Consider the following 23,882-nt stretch of genomic DNA (forward strand, 5'->3'; position numbering starts at 1 on the left):
TAAAGAGCTCTCCAACCCCAGCAACGACGACATCACACCCTCGCAAGACTCACTCGCCTCGTTCTTCCACCACAAGATCACCGACCTATACAACCGCTTCGGCGCCCAGACCACGCACCCAACCACCGAACCAACGCCCCCCCACCACCACCCTCTGCACCTGGACCTCCGTCAGCACTGAAGACACCACCCACGTGATGAACACCATCCCTTCCGGCTCCCCAGCTGACCCCTGCCCACACCACATCTTTAACAAAGCCGACTCCATCATCGCACCCCAACTCCGGAACATCATCAACAACTCCTTTGCATCTGCCACCTTTCCGGAGAGCTGGAAACATGCAGAGATCCTCGCCCTCCTGAAGAAACCCACTGTGGACCCCACAGACCTCAAGAACTTCCGCCCCATCTCGCTCCTCCCTTTCCCCGCCAAAGTCATCAAGAAGACCGTCAACAAACAGCTAACCGCCTTCCTCGAGACAAACGGCTCCCTCGACCCATCGCAGTCCGGTTTCCGAGCAAACCACAGCACCGAGACCGCCCTCAATGCAGCCACCGACGACATCAGGTCCCTGCTCGACAAGGGGAAACTGCTGCCCTCATCCTCCACGACTTATCAGCCGCATTCGACACAGTCTGCCACCGCACCCTAAGAACTCGCCTCCACCACGCCGGGATCCAAGGAAAAGCTCTGGAATGGATCACCTCCTTTCTCTCCGACAGAACTCAGAGAGTCCGCCTCCCCCCCCCTTCCGCTCAGCGGCCACCAAGATCATATGCAGCGTTCCTTAAGGCTCCTCGCTCAGCCCCACCCTCTTCAACGTCTACATGAGCCCCCTCGCAGCCATCGCACGCCAACACAACCTAAACATCATCTCCTATGCTGACGACACCCAGCTGATCCTCTCCCTCACCAACGACCCCGCCACTGCCAGAGCCAGCCTCCAGGAAGGAATGAAAGACATCGCGGAATGGATGAAGCTCAGCCGTCTGAAACTGAACTCGGACAAGACGGAAGTTCTCATCCTCGGACCGTCCCCCTCCGCCTGGGACGACTTCTGGTGGCCCCCTGCACTGGGCATCGCCCCCAAGCCCACGGACCACGCACACAACCTGGGCTTCATCCTGGACTCCTCCCTCACGATGACCAAGCAAGTCAACGCCGTCTCGTCATCCTGTTCCAACACCCTACGCACGCTCCGAAAGATCTTTCGGTGGATCCCCACTGTAACCAGAAAGACGGTCACCCAGGCCCTCATCACCAGCCGACCGGACTACGGGAACGCCCTCTACGCGGGAACCACAGAAAAGACTCCAGCGCATACAGAACGCCTCTGCACGACTCATCCTGGACATCCCCCGTCACAGCCACCTCTCTGCCCACCAGAGAGACCTGCACTGGCTCCCCGTCAGCAAGTGGATCACGTTCAGGCCCCTCACCCACGCACACAAGGCTCTCCACGACATGGGCCCCAAATACCTCAACAACCGCCTCACGTTCTACACACCCACCCACCCACCCGCCAGCTCCGCTCCGCCAGCCTCGCCCTCGCCACCGTCCCACGGATTCGCAGAACCACCACCGGAGGAAGATCTTTCTCCTACCTGGCGGCCAAGACCTGGAACTCCCTCCCCACCCACCTACGGCTGACCCAGGACCAGCTCTCCTTCAGGAAGCAACTCAAGACCTGGCTCTTCAAGCAGTAGCAGCACCACCACCCCCTCCCAGCGCCTTGAGACCCTTGCGGGTGAGTAGCGCGCTTCACAAATGTGCTTGATTGATTGATATATAAATAGCAATACAATGCATGAAGATCTACTTGCTGTCTGTAAATGTAAAGTGGTGAATATTTTTGGCAATAAGCAAACCTGTGTTTAAAAAGTAGTGTATTGATTTTAAAACATACTATCATGTTGTCATTTGCAAATTAAGGAATCTGCTCAAGAATCTGTGCACTATTAATGTTATCATGTTGAACTCAGGTATGAAATGAAAGGTGATTAGTAGATTAAAAAATGGGAAATTGCAAGTTGTAATCATGTTTTAACTTCATTCTGTAGTGGTCTCCTCACTGCACGATTGCCCTAAAAATAACAAAAAAACATGATCACACATAGAAATATGAAAAGGACATTTTTATTTTAATATTACTTTAAAAAAATCACTTTTATATATTCCGCCTGTCTAGGGAACCATAATTGGTTTATAAAAAGTGAAATGCAATAAAATGTTTCTTTCACATTTCTGTGATTGATTTCTTTTATGTGTCATCATGCTTATAAAAGGTTCACTCAAATTAGAAACCTGTAACAAAGGGTAATACTGTGGCTAAACAAATTGGTGTTAATTGGTACTTAAGTTTAAAAACTCATCAGTTTTCACTAAATAAATAAAACGCGGCTGGTGTTTTTTTGTTCTTTCAAAAGGTCCATTATTTGATGTTCCTGTCTTTGTTTCCTGCTTGTGCGTTTAACCGCCCTGAAACAAGACACGTTTCCATATAATTAAGAAAAATTATATTGAGTTCCCTTGTAGCATCTCTTCAGCCCTCCTACTAATGGAGGATGGTGCCTGGGGGTTAGTAACACCCCTTGAGGCCACGTTTCAAGTGTATGCAAAGGGCAGAAGAGCAAGGCGACGACAGGAACATTCGGTCCACAGGGAACGGGAGACTTCCAACCCTCCCTCAGTTTGAGGCTAAGGAAAGGCGACGTCTTCTCTGCAAAATAAACCCTATGCCAGCGTCCAACCCGGCTTGTGCCCATATGACAATGCTAACGCTACTACAGAACTGCTCCGAAGTCAATGAAACAAAAAAGAACTCCCAAATACTGTGCTTCCCTCCTTAGTACTACTGCTTAACTACTCCTACATGCCAAACTTACGTCATTTGCAAATGCATATTTAAGTTGGTGTGCAGCTCGCTCGTCTTAATATATTCAAGATGTAATGTTGCTCCCGAGTTCCTGTGCTCAGCGGCTAATATATAGTGATGGAATCAAGTTAGTGCGCGTAAATACAATCACTCAGGTCAGACATTTTGGAATATTGATTCTAAAGTAAATTCCGTCACAGTTTTGTTTCAATTTCTCTTTGAATTGGTGACTCCAATACAAGTAACCTTGTTAAAAGAAAATGGAGTTGAAATAATGTTATTTGTTATGTTGCAGTCTAAGAAACGAGGGCTCAGCGTCGAGGAAAAAAGAACACGTATGATGGAGATTTTTTTTGAGACTGTAAGTTTTATGCATGCGCCTTCACTTCTAAACCATACTGTTGGTATCTTGTCTTAAATTTGTCTCCAAGTACAGAGTTTTTGAACATTTATTTAGCATCCTTTTATGGGCACACTCAAAAGTTTAGGTTTCAGTAAACCTCAATGAACCCACATATATTGTCGACAAATGTTTCTGCTCTTCTCACAATCTAGGCTTCTTTAAGGTGTGGGATAAGTGACCTCAAAGTGGGTCTGTGGTTTATACTTTATACTTTCCATTATACACACCACTGGTGTTGGAAGCTTTGTCCAGTATAGTACGGTAAAGTATTGTCAAGCTGAAAATTCTGCCCTTCTGATTATCTACTGATGGTAAAATTACAGTCAGGGGTATTATCTCGAGTTATAATAAAATCGCTGTTAATAATCGACCTTACGTGTAGTTATAATGCCTGACAAAATGGTTTTAATTTACGCCTTTAGTACCATAACATTGCGAGCTGATCTTACAAAGGGCTAGAACTAGCTGTTGCGTCCAGAAGCTCCGATTTGATGTACTTCCACCAACTCACTCCAGTTTCTGACCGACAGTTGTTTTCCTGCCTATGACATTTGTAAGCTGAAAAGAAATAAAGGGAGTAGCCTGCATTTTTAGTTCTGGAACTAATACGTTCTGCCATTTTTATTATGCAAATAAATTACAGCGAAAATGACTAGCTGGTACAGGGGCAGTCACCTCAAAATGGAAATTTACTGATGTTGGTACTTCTTCTGGAACGACCACGTTTGACCAATGTTCCTTGCCTCTTCTACGGAGGTGCCAAACTTTATTCTCACCCATCTCTCCAGATCTTATCTGCCACTCTCTAGTCTCTTTAAATATAGAAAGTCGTTTTTATGCTTGAAATATCAGACACGACTGTTAGTCTCTAGTCATATGCTTAATTCCATGTAACGAAGTGCAGAGAAAAATATTCACAAAATGGGTCGTTGCTTGCTCTTTTTTGGCTTCATATACCTCGAATTTCTGTGTAACAGATCCCGAATTGGCATTTAGCCTCTATCTGCGATTTACCAGCCCAGTTCATTTGTATAATTTTAGCACTGATCTATTTTCCAGCGGAAAACATTGGGTGCCCTCCTCTCTCGAGATAACAAGGGGGGCAGGGGGTAATAGCTGCATGCTTTAGAAACACAGTTCAAAATTGGAGAAGCATTTGCTTAACCTAAAACAAGTTTGGTCGTGGACTTAAATTGCGATGTAATTACTGCTTTGACCATTATCAAATTGACTTCCAGTGATGACAGCTCCCAAAGATTGCTTAATAACTAGTTGTTTTGGCAAGCTATGTCTTTCACAAGGCTCTACTCTGCCCTTTCTGGGTGAATCGTGTAGAATACTGTAAATTCTGGTGCTTTTTAGATCTGGCTTGACAGCACAGCTGGCACATAAGCTTATGTGATCAATAGAAAAAGCTTTAAGAAGAACCACTGAGATAGGGGCTTTGCCTCCTACCATATTGTGGGTGCCTTGCATTTGATTAATCGGATTTTGTGGTGCTCCCACTGAAAAGTAGTGCTTTTATTGCACTTTTAGCTTTTGAGAAAGTTTATGCTCAGTACAGCAAGACTGAGTTAGGTGCTGTGGCGAAACAATGAGAAAAGCAATGGACGTGATATGTTTATTATTAAAGAGTTAAGATAATTGCAGTAGGCCAACTATGGTGAAACTGGTCTTGGTTGCTTGTGTTCCGGTTCCGAAAGAACCTGGCTTGACAGTTTATGCTTGACTGTCCCTACTGGAGCAGGATCGAGGCTGGTTTGCATATATATGGCTGGGTCTAGTCTGAGGTTTTATGGGGGGGGGGGCAGAAAACCAGGGCCTGACCTACCAGGAGCTGAGATTAGTTCAAGCATCCCACCTATCACTTTTTTGTTTACTCCAGTGCAATGTCCAAAGTACGCCAGGCACGTCCGGACTTTTGTTCCCTGCTCACTGAGCTACTGGAACCAAGATGCTCTCAACTGAAGAGACTGAACTAGAGCGAAAACCGGTCTTGGGTTGCTTGTGTTCCAGTTCCAAGAGGACCTGGCATGGAAGTTCAGGATGGACTGTGCTCAGCCCCTATAATGTCTGACCACAGGATTTTGGGGCTTTTGTGACTGTGGCTGACCGGACTGCCGCCGATGAAAGCTAAAGTCTCTCAAGAACACCCCAAAAGCAGTGAAATAGGCCTGTAGTCCCACTGAGTCCATTAAAGGTGCAGGGACCTCGCTGTAGCTTTGCTAACCTAAACCTCTCCAGGGCTAAATCAGCTTTTATCTCCAAACAAGGGGGGGCAGTCAGAGGTAAGGTCCATGACAGTGGCTTGCGTATCTGTGGAAAATCCCAATGTGCAAAGTCAAGGATGATGGCCTACCATGGCATAGGACTCCTACGGGGGAGCCACTTAATAGTGTCCAGGCCTGATTTGATGACCTTCCTTAATAACTCAGAAAAATGAGCCATGATGTCATTTAAGATCGAGGGACAAACAGTTGGGCCATGTTCCATAAGGTACGAGCGTATCTCTCCAAGAGGCAAGTGGTGTTCAAAGATTTTAATGCCATATTTCCGGTAGAGAAATTGTTCTTGTCCCAAGTTTCTAGGCATTTAGATTCTTTGTTCGACAGGATTGTTGGAAAAGTCCCTGACATCTGTCTCAAACAAGCAAGAAGCTTGTTTGACCAATCTAGCTGGAGAGAGATGAGTGGACTGGAAAGGGGAGGTGGGAATCCTTAGGGGCAGATTAGTAGCGCCTTATTTCCAGTCTATTCATTGTGAGTCCAGAAGCCGGTTTCTCCTATGATGTCAGTACCTGCTCCAAAATGGTATCATGGAAGGGAAGTAAACGTTCACGGTTAGGAATGAAGGCAAAAGAACCTCAGTAGGCACATTTGTTTTGATGTCAACGGAGGGGAGCAGTCATTTCAGTACCTCTGCTGCCTTGCTCACCGCTGTAAGGAAGACGCGACTTTAGGACCTGGAGGCCCAAAGGGAACTCCCATCATCACGTCTGGTGAGGTGTCCAGGCCACTAGCCTGCAAATTCAGCTATTTGATCTGGGAAGCCCTGGTCTGGTCCCTCCACAGTCCCTTATAGATTGAGGGGTTTCGAGTTCAAGCCAAACAGCTTGTGAATTGTAGAGCCATTTGGTATTTACACTCCTGTTCCTCCAAGAACCTTTAGGCTATCTCCTCAAACTGTGTTCTTGTATCGGGTTGGACACAGGGGGATCCAGAAGCATTAGAGGTGGAGTCACATTCAGTGATAGCAGACACGAGGACGGTTGGGAAAGCGGTGTCAGTGGCTCGGGAGAGGGAGGAACTGCCATGGCAGAATGGGTTCTATTGCTGGCTCCAGGAGGGGTGGGGGGTTGCTTGCTGAGCGGCATCCGGTGGTGCAATGAAGACTAATGGTGACTCCCAGGATCAAGAGGGCATGTAGACAACTTGCCCTTCAATGAGTGCTTCTTTTCTTTCATGTGTTTTTTCTCTTGCCAGAGGAGTCTGGGGCCCGGGCCATGGAGTCACTGACCCATGCCATTAACAGTTTAACCTCCCGTTCCTGCTTTGTTTCGGGTTTATTCTGTGGAACGTCTTAAAGAGTTCGAGACCTGGTCTGACCTCAAGCACCAGAGACAGAATGCGTGTGGATTGTGATGGACATTTGTCCCTTTAAGTCCCTACAAGGTCTAACAAAATGCAAAAACTCTCTGAGAGCGAGAGAGCTCTAGATCCATATTGAAGACCCAGAAAAAAAGGGATCTGACTTTGTTGCACTTGAATGGGTGCTTTAAGGCTTCGGTGACCGCATTGGGTATCAGTTCTGGTGCCCATACAATGCCAGCAGTCTATTCCGGCATCAAAAAGCTTGATGTTTCCAGATCAAGTCTGACACAAGGGTTTATTTACAGCAGGGAGATGCAGGGTCAGCAGATGGCATCTAATTAGGCAGACTGGCCCTCTTAGCCTAAGTACACCCGTGGTTTTTTCCCCTTACCAGGGATGACTAGTGAGTCTCCTGCAAATCGTGTACAAGTGTGCATGTGTGTGTTTAAAAAAAAAAGCTACAAATTATGAATCACAACAGATTTGTGTGAATATTGTTTAGGGATATTCTAATCCTGACGAAGGCCACTTGACCTAAAGTGGCAACCTATTGATGCCCGTCACATGTAGACCTTATTAGTGACTGGAGGACTATAGAAAGCTTCCAGCATTTAGGTACAGTACTAATGTGTTTTATTAAATGACAAGGTAGGGATACGCCCTAGATAATTTTAGCATATACTCTATCCAAACAATATTAAAAGTTCCCTGAACATGGTTTAGACCATCCATATGTACCATCATTCTGTGTGTGAGACCCAATGATGAAGCATGCCATGAGATATCTGTGGGCGAGGGTCCCTTCATAACCCTGATGCGTTGTCTTAGCAGGGTTACATACCAGATTTGTTCTGTTGTTCTAGTTTCTATTAGGGTACCTTATCCTGTCTGATTAGGACTTGGGGGTTATTCAACTGACAAGGAATCTGCAGGTAGAAGTATCCATCAGAAATGATGGGTTGGAATACTACCCAGAGTGATTACCAGTGGTATAGACTACATGAAAACATTCCTCCCATCACCTTTTGTGTGTCCTGAGTGGTCAAGGGAATGCCCAGACGTGAGTCACTTCCTTGCTATGCCACAGGATCCAAGTTATACCTCACTGACAAGACCTTATAAGGTTGAAACTGGTCTGGGGCTGATTATGTTTCTTTTTGGAGGTGGGCGCATCTGGCTGTTCAGGATGGGCTGTTCCCATGAGGGTCAGTACTGATTTATGTAAGACGGCCCTCTGTTTTGAGTGGCACTATAGGTGAAAAACAATGGGCTGAAATGCTGCTCAGAGTGATTGCTAGTGGCCTAGACTAATTGCAGGCATGCTTTCTTTGGAGCATGATTCTTTTACACCTACACGGTTTTGCACACCAGAGTTCCATCAGGATAGGGTGATTTTCCATACATGCTCATCCTTAATACCTCATGTATTTTGTGGATTTCTAAGTCAACAAAAGGATTATAAAAATTATTTTTCCACGTCCCTACACCTCCTCAGCCAAGGAGGTCTTGCAAAATTAGGACGTCAACGGTGCCTTGCGCTTTTTTCTCGCCCTAAGTGCGTGGGTATGCCCAGACGTGGGTCCCGGGCTCATTGTGCCACTGGAATCACGCTATCCTCGCTGATGAGGGGTGAAACCCTGAAACCGGTCCTAGGATGTGTGTTTCCGGTCCAGGGAAGACCTGGCTTGGCAGTTTGGGATGGGCTGTTCACATAAGGCACAGAGTCAAGACTGGTTTGCATATGGCCAGGTCTAAACTGGGGTGGCATAGTGAGCAAAAGAATGATGGATTTAACCCAGATCTCTTGACTGTGGGTGAACATTTTGATTTGTTCTGCATTCCGTTCATCAGTTGTGTGCCTTTTATCTAAAGTTAGGCATGAGCCGAACCATGGACCTAAACTTGACAGACTTTGTGGACTTTGGGGTAATGATGCTGGCATACCGACTTCTGTGGTCACCATTGCCAGAAAGATAACATCATGCATCTCCATCGCTATGCTGTGCATTGAGCCCATCTGGTTTTGGTGCATTTCATTCGAACCAAGATGATATTGGTGGGATGTTCCAAGCATGTGCCTATCCAGGATTTATAGCTGACGGCTACATAGGCTTATTCACCCACATTCTGCCAACACTACTCTTTGAAGCTTCCTCCCTTATTCTTTATTACTGTGGTATATACCCAAAGTTTGAGGATGGAAAGATTCAGGATAAAAAAATGGAAAAGGTTAGCTTCATTCTGACTCCATTGCTCTCACTATGTAAGTGTTATCTCCTCATCATTCCCCTCTTGCTGAACTCTCAACCATATGACCAGTCAGTTTTCATCAGTTGTCCTATTTTTAAATTAAGTGAACTGCCAACATTGCACATATGTGTGAGATGGAGTTGTTGAGTGCAATGCACATTTGTACATTGAAGCTATATGCAAAGCTTTGCCTTAAAACAGTAAGAAAGAGACTTCTAGCTGCAGATTTCTTACCTCAGAATATTATCCACGGATTAGGCTGGATCCATAAAATCTTGAGAGGTGCCTCTGCAGGCTGGTAGATTGGTTCTGCATTGTCCTCTCCAGATGTAACTTGTGGTGCCTATATAGGTGCCACCACAGTATGCTGACATCAGTTCTTTTCTTTCAGCGTCATTAGCACAGTTTGGGGAGCAGTACCACAGTCATTTTTTTTTTACTGGTTTTTCCAACTTTTTGTGACCATTTTTGCAGCTTTAGATCCCAGTATGTTTTAGGGATGTTTCCTTAAAAAATAGAAACCTCGGAATTTTAAACCTTATGAAGCCTTTCAAGGCAAATGTCTGTGTAGACCCCCTACCTTGTTTGCTTATGGTGGATGGAGCCAGGCCAGCCTAGACTGCAGTACGATGAATCCCAAGGCGGTCCGGAAGCAGGTCTTGAAGCTCCTGGTCACTTGCCACCGGACGACTCTGCATTGCTCCAGGTCACAGTCGCTTGGATGTCTTAGGTCTGCTCTCTGAGTCGCTCCTATCTGTCATTTTTGAGATTTAAATATTCATCAGGTAAGCCCACAAGAAGAAGAAAGCCAAGAAGCTGAAACACTGTTCAACTTCACCTCGCCAGTCCAAGTCATCGGACGAGGCACAGGAACAATGCCACAAATCTAGGCCCCGGTCCCACATGCAACCCGCAGAGCTAGAAGCTGGTTCTGCGCCTTCCTGAATTTTCTGGAGCCGGAGCGATCCTTGACCCACGGAAGAAATTTCATGAGGCCTTGCATCTCATCTTTGGGCAAGCTAAACCCTCTGGAGTGCCTTTGGCCCTATGGGTTCGGAAGGTGCCCCAGCTGAATATCCACCGGCGGGTTTGCCCTCTTCTTCACTTGGGCCTTCTGGATCCGTTCACAAATCCATGACCTTTACCAGAGTCAATTCCAGTGGCTCCGTTCCCAACGCCCGACCCCATCATCATTTCCGACTCCGATACAGAGCTGGACAGTGTCTCCCTCTTTAGCCAGGCCTTGTGGAGAATATGATTGGGATGGATCTGAGGATCCTATGGTGATCCTGACTCCCTTGAGGCACCCTTGCCTGAGTATAACTAGTATGAAAATTGGCTCATGCCAGTGGTCTGGACACCTCACCTGACACACGCCTGGTCTTCTCTCCTAACGTGGCTATAGAGAAAGGGGCCTCATTTGCTATGGTAGTGCGAAGTAGGGCTGATGGCCTGGACCTTATGCTGCTCTCTTTGGCAGTCAAGACCAATGTCTTGATGAAGGTACTTCAATCCAGGGTAGCCCCCACTGAACCTCTTATGGACTTTAATGAAGCAGTCACTGGGACCTGGGCTAAGCCCTATACAGGCGCGCCTGTGCACAGGACGATATTTGCCACTATTGGCCGACTCCTAGCGATCCAGGATTTCTTACCCAGCACCCCAACCCAGACAGCGAGGTCATCCAGGCCTCCATATCCAAAGTTAGCCTTGCATGTTCCTTACCACACCACCATTTAGGGAATCCAAGAAGTTGGACACAATTGGCAAGATAATTTTCTCTTCAGACACCTTTGCAGGGCAGTGAACATGGTTTGATTCTTGTGCTGGCATTCCCACTAGTTTGGGACTCATTTACACATGTGCTGCCCATGGTTTCGGAGGAGGCCTGAGCCATCTTGACCCATGCTATTGCAGATGGCAGAGACACCGCAAAGTACACGATACGCTGCAACTGGACACAACAGACTTGCTAGGTAGAGCAATTGATTTGTCAATGACTCTACATCGCCATGCCTGGCTGAAGTCAACTGGCTCCTCAGGGGATGTCTGTCATCCCTTATGGACATGCCCTTCGATGGTGCTCATCTATTTGGTGATAAGGCAGATTCAGTGCTTGAGCCCTTTAAGGGTAGTAGGGCCTCCACCTAGTTGTTGAGACTGTTCATGGCTCCACACTAGCCTCACTCTCGCTCCTTCCATGGCTACGGTACGGGCTACCAGCTGCGTCTAGTTCCACTCAGCCACCACTCACAGCAGTCTTCTCAGTTCTTTTGTGACCACGGATGCAGCTACCACAAGCCTCTTGTGACCTAAGCACAGATATTTGCCTAGTCCACCACCTCTTCTGCAGTTGCAGCCTCCAAGCCCCTTTAATATGCCTTCACAATATCACGGAAACCAGTCAGCGGCAGGATCAAGCACCACCTATTAGGCTGGCAATCCATAATGTTGAAAAAAAAGTGATACTTGAGATTGTTCTGCTGGGTTATGCCTTTCCATTCACTGAAACCCTGCTACCCGTGCCACCATCCTTAGATTGGCTGATGGAGGAACATCTCTCCCTGCTGCATGAGGAAGTGCAGGCTCTTTTGGTCAGTGGAGCCATCTAGAGGTTGCCGAGATCAGAAGTATGTCGTGCTTGTTATTCCCGCCACTCCCTGGTGCCGGAAAAGGATGAAGCTTCCCTCCTATATTAGCTGCACCCTCTCAACTACTTCCTGAAAAAGGAGAAATTCAAAATGCTCACGCTGGCTCAGGTCCCATCTGCCCTGCATCCTGGAGACTGGATAGTAGTGTTGCACATGCAGGATGCTTAATTTCCATATACCCATTCTGCTGGCCCTAAGACATTACCTGCAGTTCACGGTATGCCAAAAGCACTTTCAGTTTGCTCTGCTCCCCTTTGGCCTCACAATCTCACTTCGGGTGTTCACAAAAGTGATGGTAGTAGTTGCAGTCCATCTGTGAAGGTCAGAAGTTCCAGTCTTCCCCTACCTTAATGGCTGGCTATTAAAGGCGGGCTTGCACCAGGCAGTCGTCGCCCACCTCCAGATTATGGCTGACCACCTGCATTCACTGGGGTTTTCTATCACTGTCACAAAAGTCACACCTGACTCTCTCTCAGACTCTCCCTTTCATCTGAGCCATTCTGGACACAGTACAGCTCCGCGCCTATCCTCCAGAGCGGCGAGTCCAGGATATTGAGGCTATGATTCCAATGTATCAGCCTCTATCCTTGATTTTGGGGAGACTGACTCTGAGGCTGCCGGGTCCTCTGGCCTCCTGCATCTTGCTGGTAGAACATGTCCACTGGTATATGGAGGCTCTGCAGTGGTATCTGAAGTCCCAGTGAGCGCAGCATCATGGGAATCTCTTGGACCTAGCTTAGATATTAGAGCACAACTGCACAAGACCTGCAGTGGTGGCCCAGGACCAAAGATTGGGTCAGTGGCAGACCCCTCTCCCTCCCCACCCAGATCTCACAGTGGTGAGAAATGTCCCTCCTGGATCGGGATGGCCATCTGTTAGAGGTGGAGATCAGAGGACCCTGATCTTCAGCGGAGTCTCATCTCCATATCCTAAAGATGGAGTTGAGAGTGATTCAATTGTCACTGAAGTCCTGCCTCCCCACCATCAAGGGAAGCCTAGTGCAGTTGTTAACTTGCAGCACCCCCGCCATGTAGTTCTGCAACAAACATGGTGGTGGGGTCCTGGATCCAATTCTAGGAGGCTCTGCGCCTTTGGACATGGATGGAAGATTAGGACATTTTCCTGGTCATGCAACACCAGGTAGAGTCTCTGAACACCAAGGCGGGCTAACTCAGTTGTCGATGCCTCATGGATGATGAATGGCGTCTAAATTCGGAGGTCGATCAAGGTGTCTTCAGTGACTGGAGAGAACCTTGGTTAGACCTGCTCACCACCGCCCAGAAAGCTCAATGTCAGCACATCTGCGTGTTCAAGTCTCAAGTGGGGCTTAGGACTCCTGTACGCCTTCCTGCCTATACCAGTCTTGCCTTGAGTTCTGAAGGACATCAGGAGGGACCATGTCCAAGTCATCATTGTGGCTCCAGATTAGGCATGAAGAGTATGCTATCCAGAGATTCTCAGCATGAACATCAGTCCTTCTATTAGACTGCCCCTTTGGAAGGCTCGCCTGTTGTAGCAAGAGGGCAGTGTTCTGCATCCAGTTGAGTCTTGGATCTCCTTCCTGAAGTCTGTGAGGTCGTTTTGGCAGGCAGGGTCCCTCCACTTAGACTGTACATGCCTGCCGTTGGGAAAAGTTTGTGCCTTGGTGCACTGACAAACATGTTGACCCTCTGTCAGCCCCCTTGTCTGAAGTATTACTGTTTGTTTTGCCCTTAGCTCTGCAGGGCCTTGCTCAGGGCACAGTTGTGGGGTATCTTCTGGCCATCTCAGCTTTTTTTTCAGTGATTGGATCAACAGTCCCTGTTCAAACCACATATACAACAGGTCCTCTAAGATATGTTTCCACCTAAACCATGTGTTATGCCTCAATAGGACCTTAAGTTTGTCCTAACTTTCTTAATGTGTTCAACCTTTGAGCCCCTGCACAGTTGCCACTTAGGACTTCTGATGATCAAGACCGTTTTATTGGTGGCCATCTCTTCAACCAGAAGGGTGAGTGAGCTGTAGTCCCTTTCTTTTAACCCTCCGTACACTAATTTCTTCCCAGATAGACTGGTTCTCAGCACCAGTGACACCTTTTCACGTTGGGCAAAGCATCAAGCTGCATACCATATGTGCTTCACTTCACAACTCCAAGGAGGAGAGACTCTATAGCTTGGACCCGAAAAGAGAGTTGTAATTCTGCATCGATCGCACCAAAAAACTCCAGGTTGATGATTAGCTCTTTGTTAGGTTCACGGGAGCGAAGAAGGGAAAAGCCATGTAGGAAGGGACCATCTCCAGATGCATTATACTCTGCATTAAGATCTGCTACATATTGACCTAAAAGCAGCCTCCTAGGGCTTGCTGGCTCATTCCACCAGAGCCAAATCTGGAACTACTGCATTAGCTTGTGGAATCCCCGTTCTGGACATCTCTCAGGATGCATATGTTCACTAAACACTACTGCCTTGACAGTCTGGTTCTTCTTGATGAGCACTTTGCCCATTTGGTCTTCTAGGACTTTTTGATCTGAATTAGTTTGCAGACCCATCTTTTGGGAGTATTGCCTTGGCATGTATTATAAGGGAAGGAATCTGCGGTTCAAAGTCTCTATCAGATGAACAAGTTACTTACCTTTAGTAACACCTTATCTAGTAAGGGCTCTACCCGCAGATTCCTCACAGACCCCCCAACCTCTCAGTTTCTGAGAACAGGTCTTCCTACCTGTAAGGTCCTTGTGACCCTTAATATCTGTATACTGGTAATCCTTCTGGCGTGGCTCTGTGCTTCTAGTGCGGAAAGAGTCACGTAAAGAAAATGAAATCTGAGCACTGAGGTGGCATCTATATAGGCACTATGCGTGTCCCACCCAGTGCGGCCGATGCGGAGCTGATCGGAGCCACCTACCAGCGTGTAGAGGTACTGCTCAACATTTTTGGGATCCAGCCTGACACCTGGAAAATATTCTATGGTAAAGAACCTGCAGCTAGATAGCCTACCCAAAAAGACATTGGTAAAGGTAAGTAACTTGTTCTTCTAGTTCTTCTAGTCCCGCCCCTACATTGCTGGGATGCCTTAAAGTTGATAATGGAAGAGAGTCTATGGACTTCAAGTGGCTGCATAAATGTGACCATAAAACAGTACTTTTCTGTAATTTGACCCTGTCGACTGTTGGAAATTAATAATCAAATAGCTAATGCGGACAATCACAAAAGGGACAACACTTTTCCCCTGTTTTTTCAAATATCTATAAAGTGCACATCTAAATACTTTCCCCACCGAACATTGCTGCTGAAATTTAGTTTTTCCATTGGGTAGTTCTTAGAATAACATTTGAAATGTATGTCTTAGTAAGTAAAATTATAAAATAACCTGAGTGCTTCCCATAATGCTAAATAAACCATGTTTCTTCTTTTTGGAAAATAAATAGCTTCCATTAAATAACCCTCCTGTTTTGCTATCTTTGTTCTAGAAAGATGTTTTTCAGTTAAAAGATTTGGAGAAGATTGCACCCAAAGAAAAAGGAATAAGTAAGTATTGGTAGCTTCTTATTCTGACTAATACATGACAAAACTCCCCTCGATTTTCGAGTGTGAATTCTCATTCTGCAGATTCCAGACTTGAACTGACAACCTAAGTTGAACGTGGATGCGGAAACAAGGGGAGAATCATGTCTGAGAGGAAAACGTTTGCAATCTGAAAAACAATAGTGATGCCGATGCCATTTATATGCAAAACAGTGTCCAACGTGGGACTCTTTTCAGACTACTATAGGCAACCCTCTTACATCAGTTTAGAGCAGCCTCCATTAAATGTGGTATTTCTAAACACCAAGGGCCCGATGTAGGTAAATTCATTTTACCACTTCTTAAATACCGAATCATACCGATTCGGTGTTTAAGAAGTGGTAAAATGGAGGGGGGGGTTGTATGTAGGTATTTCAGATTCGGTAAATACCGAATCGTTGAGATTCGGTATTTACCGATTCTGTAAATACCGATTCGGTAATGCCCATTGATTCCTATGGGCTTTGAAGCCCATAGGAATCAATGGGCATTACCGAATCGGTATTTACCGATTTCGGTAAATACCGATTGCAGCAAGGGTGCAGGGGGTGTCACTTTGACACCCTCTAGCACCCCAAATACAGGCATGTGTGCGTGCCATGTGACGCACAGACATGCCCTAAGGGCATGTCTGTCTGTCACATGGCATAGGTTTGCATGCACACATGTGCATGCACACCTGGATTCGGTATTTTACCACCCAATTGGATTGGGTGGTAAAATACCGAATCTGACAGGCCTTTGGGACTCAGAAGAGTCCCACCTACATATAGAAGTTACCGAATCGGTAAAAATACCGATTTGGTATTTTACCGATTCGGTAAATTTACCGAATCGGTAAAATAGGCCCCCTACATCAAGAAAACCCATTTACCGGTCGGTAATGGCCGAATTGGCCGTTACCGGCCGGTAAATGGCGACCTACATCGGGCCCCAAGTGGTACCTACACACTTTGGTAATCTTTTATATCAACATGAGTGCAAACAACGATCAAGGAAAATATATATACTGACACTGGTTTTCGTGGTACTTATTGTATTATTTGCAAAAAGTTCTATATGCAGATAATAGTATATTGAATAACGTAAGTGCAGGCGACGTAGTACTCAAGTGTGACAACGATCTATCAAAATATACACCTAAGAAACAAGATATAAAAGTTTACTGGTTATGTATTTACAAGGGCGAAAACGTGTATATTCCATATCTGAAAGAAACACATTGGTGATAGATTCCTTACTTTAGAATAAACCCCAGGCGTCAGACTGGATCCGGAAAGCTTTCGTCAGGAGTACCCCTGCGCGCCATAGGCGTCGTCGTATGGCTCCCCGAGCTACTGAGATGCGCCAACGCGCGCTGTTGTCCGTTCTTTCTTTTTCCGCGCCAGCAAGCGCTGATCCGGAGAGAGCTTTACCCCCAGTCAATTTTCGACTGACCTTTTTTGGGACTTTTGTCTGTTTTTTTTTACTTTAACACCTGGTGTGTAGGGATGCTCGGTTTTAGGTCCTGCGTGGCTCGTCTCCGCATGATGTCGGTGACGGATCCGCACCGTGAGTGTCTCTACTGTCTGGGGCACGGCCAGGACTCCGAGTCGTGCCTCGAATGCCGGGCCCTGGCTCCAAAAACTTTGCAGTAGCGGTCCCGAAAGTTGCTGGAGGCCCAGGAGTCTGCTCCGCACCGTTCAAGGTCTCAGTCCTGTGGGGGATTCAGGGACTGGTTGCGGAGCGGCCATCACCATCGTTCGACAAAGTCTTCGCACTCAGGTAAGGCGAAGCACGAAAAGTCGAAGAAGTGATGTTGCTCTTCGCCTTCCCCTAGCCTGTCGCGTGACACGGCTGAGGGTGTGTCTGGCTCAGGCGGAGCCTACGCAGTTGCCGGTGGCCTACCCGCCCTTTCCGGGTCCATCGGCGACTCCGTCCCAGCTGCAGGAGTTCCAGTCAGCCCTGGCACGCGTCTTTGGCCCGTCTGGCCCCGTCGACACGCCTTTGGGCCTGCTGGTCCAGCTAGGGGTCCTCACTCTTCTAAGTTGTCAGCTCTGGCCCCATGTCGTCGACAACTCAGGTCTCGACGCTAAGAGACCCCCCATGGATCCGTGCTTGGATCCCAGCTGATGTCGGCTGGCCTAGTACGACCTCCACCGACTTCTCCGGCGTCGGCTGGCTCCCCGACCAACGCCGTCCCCGGCCTCCACCCCGACGTGGGGACGGTGCTGGACCAGTGTCGATCAACGCTGATTCTGACTCTGATGGGGAATTTCTATCCCTTTCTCCATCCACCTCCATCTTTTCTGCCTGCCCGGCAGGTTGTGGAGGATGGGGAGGACTGGGAGGGGTGGGAGTGCGAGTTAGACCCCGACTGGAAAGAAGAAATGGAGGATGCAGGTAACCTGGAATTTACTACAGAACCTGGCACACTATCTCCTCCTACCGTGGCTACGTAGGAGGGTGGTACATATTCTGTGGTGTTGCGTAGGGCGGCCGCAGCTCTCCACCCCGATATCCCTATGGTGGCTGACCGGACTAACCTCCTAACTGATAAGCGTGGCTCAAATCCACCCGAGTGACTTACCGCACTCACCTATAATCACTATATAGGAAGTCAGCCGGACAGTGGAGAAGAATGAACAAAAGTCTTTATTAGGCCAAACAACACTCATATGAGAGGGCCCTGTCCGACCTCACTCCTAGGAGTGCGAACGAGAAGACTGACTCTCCGCATCACAGCAATACATTATAATGCAGAACAAGCAGTAGGGGTACGCCCCTTATGGAAAATCACCGAAACTCGGAGCAGTGAACAATGCCATCATACAGCAGGCATCTGCACCTGCAAGGGATACATCGCTATCTCTACTCAAGGCCATGGAGCTAGGCTTCGGCGTCTCTGGGCATGAGAACATTACTGATAAAGAGACTTGTTACTTTCGGCCACAGCAAGCCGAGAAAGGAAAACTGCTGTCTTAGTGAATTTCTGTATTCCTGCGGGAGGGGCATATGAGCGAGCAGGGCCCGCAGGCACAGAGGGATACACAAAATGGTGGCACACAGGCTAAGCTAAGAAACTAATATGGTCACACGTACATTTGAATATAAGTAAGGAGCAAACAAAATAATTCAGCATAGGTGCATATACGAACTTCATCAGTTAGCCATATGATGCTAACTCACACATCATCAATGGGTAATTAGGGTATCGAAAAGTGAATTCTATCAGACCCTCCTTTTAGCATCATTGGCTAACTATGGCCTCATTTATTTGCCAAAAGGTAGTGCCGACATCCATTCTAGGGGCAGGACTTTTTCTATACCCTTATTTATTTCTTTAGTCTAGAACATCCTCTGCAATAAACATCAACCAACTTGCATCAGCAGGAATTTCAGTAATCATAGAAGTTGTATATTGACCAGGTAACTTCTTTTTCGGACGTAAATTCGTAGCACACATTGAGCAACATGGAGGGAGGCAATATACACAAAGGCAGCAAGTCAGAATTACACTCACCACACCAACCAAACCCATCAATATTTTCCAACCCCAGGAAGAGAAGGCACCCCAGAGCCACCGCTTTAAGGACCATGTCCCATTATCCTGATGTAGTTCAGTCGCTAATCTATGTAATTTCTGTACTGCCAAGTTAACAGTCGGGGCTGAGTCAGGTATATAAACGCAACAAGACGTCCCGATGACGCGACAGGCCCCGCCCCTATCAGCCAGTATGACGTCAAGCACCATCCTGTTCTGGATCGTAAATAATCTCATAGCCTGAATCTCGACAGATATGTTAGTCGTAATGTCAGCTTCAGTGAGAACTACCTTTTCCATCACCCTGGACAGTCGCCTAATAGCCCTGCTGTTAAATATCGGACCCCAGAAAGGCAGCAAACCCTTAGAAAAATCAGTCCATTGTTGGTACGAGGTGTCCGTCTGATCAACGTCATCTACCTGAAGCTCCTTCCTTTTACGCTGCTCTTGTGGACTGGGGAATCGACGATGAGTTCTGTGATAATCAGAAGGGGCCACATATACAGGAGGAATCATGTAGGCTAGGTAACACACCCCACCCCAACCCTCGGGCAACCATAAGTATCCATTATCTCCGCACACGAAATAGATACTGGGTGGGGCAATCAAAGAGGGGCTGAGAGGCAAACGTATCGATGCAGTCACATTACAGGAGCTATTACCAACTTTGATGGGACCCCTTCCCTCTATACAGAAATATGGAGAAGGACCTACCACAGCCAGGGGTATTAGAGACTTGGCACTATCGTTACCCTTCGGGGGGTGTCTGTAAGACTGAGAGGCATTCAATTTCATGAAACTTTCCCTAACTTTGTCAGTATCATTTGGTATCAGAAACCGGCCCAACTTTTTCTCACATGTCTCTATAAATTTCTGATCAAAACGTCCATCAGTATATATTCGTCCAAGGGAAGATGGAAGTAGAGGGCGTACTCGCATAGTCATTGTCCACCCCCTATTCTGCAGTCGAGGAGTCAAGGAATCTGGCTGCTGGAAATATTTAACAAGACCTATGAGAGTATACCACCCCACACAACTATTCACAGGCGTCAAAGGGAGGGCAAGAAATCTGTCTTTCTTATAGGCAGCAGAAGGCAAGAGCCCACAAACCCAACAATCTGTCAAGTTGGTAGTGGCGTGTGCATGGTGCAAAGTCTTAATAAAAACATTTTCTTTATAACCTTTTCTCAACATTCTTTCACCATAATCGACAGTAATCATATTATGTTCAGGAACGGCAGTGGGTGTGGGTGCAAACACATGAACGGGGTAAGCTTTATCCAGGAAAAACAATATTCCAAGAGTCACTATAAAAGTAATCAGAATAATAATGATGACCACGATCTTTCCTTTTCGGGGAAGAGCCAACCAGGGCGAATCAGGCACAGGTCTCGGAGGAGCCGCAAAGGGCTGCTCCTCATCAGGAATGGGGCGTCCAAAAGGATACATTCTCAAGAACGTTCAAAATCTACCAATAAAACAAAAATGAAAAAAAAAACACTTCTACTAGAAAAATAGTCCCAGACAATCCTCAACCGGCCAGAGGGGTTCTTCAACCCTTAAAAAGGGATCTTCTCCCTGTGTCCTTCAAAGCCTCACAGGCAGGCTTTTACCGTCCATACCTTATTCCAACGTCGCTGTTCAACAATTGAAAACAAGAGAGCACTTAATTCGGGCCCCGCACCACTCTATAGTCTCATAACACACAATCTTCGGCTAAACACCAGGGCTCTTACAAGTCCATCCCTACCACTAAATCTTCGTATTCAGAAAGTTCACTAAGCCCCTCTTCCAGTGTTTAGTCCATCATATTTCAGCACTGTTACTTATTTTCTTCGGGGCCGCAAATTGTATCGAGTGCTCCCTGGCACTTCGGGGTCAGTGAACAAAGCAGGTGTATCCGTGACAGATGCTGAACTCTCTGGTGTCTCTTCACTAGTAGCAACAGGAGTAGTAGAGCTCACTGAATTCTCTATTCCGCTTCGCTCTTCTCCAATCAGTGAAGCATCCGAGAAAGGAGCATACCGTGGTATATTCTCATGCTCTTCGTCAGCAATGCCGTCCTTTACCCACTGGTCATAGGGCAACGGGAGCGGGACCCTCTTCACATGTGAGGCGTGGGTCCACGCCTTCCTTCCTTCCACCCGAAGCGCCGTACGCGTGGTGAGGAGCACCTGGCGCGGCTCCGACCACCTTGGCTCCAGACAGGACTTCCGCTGATATCTTCGGACGACAACCCAGTCCCCTGGGTTGACGGAGTGTCCTGGCCCCTCCGGCAACGGCTTCAGAGTGTCTGCTACCTGCTGATGAATAGAACGAAGATCTTTAGTCAAAGCATACAGATAGTCTATCAACAAAGGATACGGTACTTCTGAAAAACATTTAGGCCTGGGCACTCCCCAGATATTGGCCGGGCGGCCGAATACCACTTCATGGGGGGGGACACCCGTTTTTGAGTTCACTGTTACTCTCGTGGAAAGCAAGGCTAAGGGAAGGGCATCTGGCCAACGGAGACCTGTACTCTCACATATTTTGGCCATTTTTAATTTGAGCGTGCCGTTAAATCGCTCCACAAGTCCTGCTGCCTGAGGGTGTAAAGCTGAATGAAATTTCTGGGAAATCTGTAAGCCTTTGCATATTTGCTTGACTAGTTCTGCATTAAAGGACGTAACATTATCACTCCAGATACTCCTTTATCAACATTTTTGCAGTAGAAATGGCCGTACAATCTTTCGTTGCGTACGCCTCCACCCACCTACTAAAGGCGCATACGACTACAAGGACATATTTTAAGTTGTTGACCCTTTCCATTTCAATGTAATCCATCTGAATCACCTCAAAAGGGAATGAAGGAGGTGCAAAGTTTCCCGTTGGGACAGGAGTACCCTTACCAGGATTATGCCTCAAACACACCATGCACTGTCGAACCAAGTGAGTGGCCACTTTAGAGATATTCTTATTGCTCCACACTGGGTCTAACAATTTACAAATGCCCTTTGCACTAACATGCGCAGGCCCATGCGCCATCGTCACTACTGGAAGAACATATGCATTCGGGAGTAACCATCGTCTCTTATCGGTCACATCTGTCCAACATTCATCCACATCCAATCGTCCCTGCCCATCCTTCCATGCCCTTAATTCATCTTCTGTCGCTTTTCCCTGTATGTTCTTTACACTCTGTACAGTGTCCGAGAACATATGAACATCTGGGACCCATCTAGCTGGTCCTGCCACAAACATTCGTGGTAATTTTTCTCTAGCAGTCTCTTTTGCTGTTTCATCGGCGAAGGCATTGCCTCGTCCTACATCATCCACTATTGTCTTGTGTGCGCTACACTTTATCACAGCCAATCTTTTGGGTAGTGTCAGTGCCGCTAGCAGTCGTAATATCAGTGGGCCATGTTGTATGCGTTGTCCGTGAGAAGTCAGAAATCCCCGTTCTGCCCAAAGTCGCCCATAATTATGAGCCACGCCAAAGGCGTATTGGCTGTCAGTATAAATGTTCACGTCTAATCCCTCACTCAATTCACATGCTCTCAGTAGGGCTATAATCTCAGCAGCTTGGGCAGAATTGTAAGGTATCCTAGAAGTCTCCACTACTGTCTGTAATGTTGTTATTGCATATGCTGCTGTCGATGTACCGTCTGGCAATTTAAAACAGGACCCATCCACATACAACTCCCCGTCTGGTTCGTCCAAGGGCCTGTCTGTCAGATCCACCCTCCCCTTTGTCTCCTCTTCAGTCCTAAACAGACAGTCATGTATGTCATCGTCTTTTGTATCTGTGGGGATAGGTAACAATGTGGCCGGATTCAGTGTTGCGCACCTTTTGATCGTAACATGGGGTGCAAAAAGAGTCATCTCATAACCCGTAAGACGAGCACTAGTTAAGTGCTGCGTCTGTGTCCTGTTCAACAAAATGTCCACAGCATGCGGTACCATGACCGTGAGATCTGATCCCAATACGAGCCCTGCCGATTGTCTTATGGAGACCGCAGCAGCCGCCGTGGCTCTCAGACAACTCGGCAGCGCTCTTGCCACATTGTCAAGCATTGCAGAAAAATAAGCGCAAGGTCTCTGTTTCCCCCCGTAACACTGAGTTAAAACAGACAACGCGCAACCTTCCGCCTCATGTACGTAAAGAACAAAAGGCTTCTGGTAATCAGGTGTTCCAAGAACAGGCGCAGAACATAAAGCCGTTTTTAGTGACTCAAACGCTTCTTGACATGCGGGGGTCCAGGGTAGGGGTTTGCGCACTTCCTTGGTAGTCAGATACAATAGGGGTTTTGTTAGTAACGCATAGTTAGGTATCCACTGGCGACAATACGATGTTATGCCCAAGAACGCGCGCACCTCTCGCTGCTTGTTAGGTACCTTCATGTTATTAATAGCTTTTATGCGCTCTGGCGTCAATCTCCTCCCCACTTTCGAAAGGAGGTGACCGAGGTATGTTACCTCCGTTCGACAGTATTGAAACTTTGGAAGGGACACTTTATGCCCTCTTTTAGCCAAATGGTGGAGCAATTTCACAGTAGCATCCCGACAACCCTTCTCGTCGTCCGATGCTATCAGGATATCATCCACATACTGCAACATGACGTTGCCAGGTGGAAGTTCCAGTTCATCCAATTGTGCCTTCAATGCTTGACTATATATGCTCGGACTCTCAGTGTACCCCTGAGGAATTCTCTTAAAGCGGAAGCTTCGGCCAGCCAATGAGAATCCGAAGAGATAACGGCTGTCTTCATGTACTGGAATACTGAAGAAAGCATTTTTCAAATCTAGGACAGAGAAATATTTCGCAGAGGGGGGATCATTGTCAATATTGTAGTGATGTCCGAGACCACCGGGTACTGTGGCTCCACTACTCTATTTACGTGTCGCAAATCAATCACAAATCTATAAACATCAGGAGTATTATCAGTAGCTTCAGGTGATCGTCTTTTGAGGATGGGTAAAATAGGGCTGTTACATATGTTCGAATCAGTCTCTTCCACTACCCCAGACCGTATTAAATCCTGTATTATTTGTAACAGG

At 47.1% G+C, this 23,882-nt stretch overlaps 1 protein-coding gene across 1 annotated transcript in view; it reads left to right on the forward strand.

Moving 5' to 3' along the window:
* LOC147669866 (meiotic nuclear division protein 1 homolog) overlaps window positions 1-23,882 on the forward strand; it is a 454,217-nt gene that overhangs the window by 71,532 nt on the left and 358,803 nt on the right. Inside the window, exons 2-3 of the mRNA XM_086948189.1 lie at window positions 3,172-3,237; window positions 15,226-15,283. Coding sequence (XP_086804315.1) covers window positions 3,172-3,237; window positions 15,226-15,283 — 124 coding nt within the window. The remainder of the gene's footprint in view (window positions 1-3,171; window positions 3,238-15,225; window positions 15,284-23,882) is intronic.

This window comes from Lissotriton vulgaris, unplaced genomic scaffold (genome assembly GCF_964263255.1).
Source record: "Lissotriton vulgaris unplaced genomic scaffold, aLisVul1.2 SCAFFOLD_431, whole genome shotgun sequence".
In the NCBI taxonomy this organism is placed as follows: domain Eukaryota; kingdom Metazoa; phylum Chordata; class Amphibia; order Caudata; family Salamandridae; genus Lissotriton; species Lissotriton vulgaris.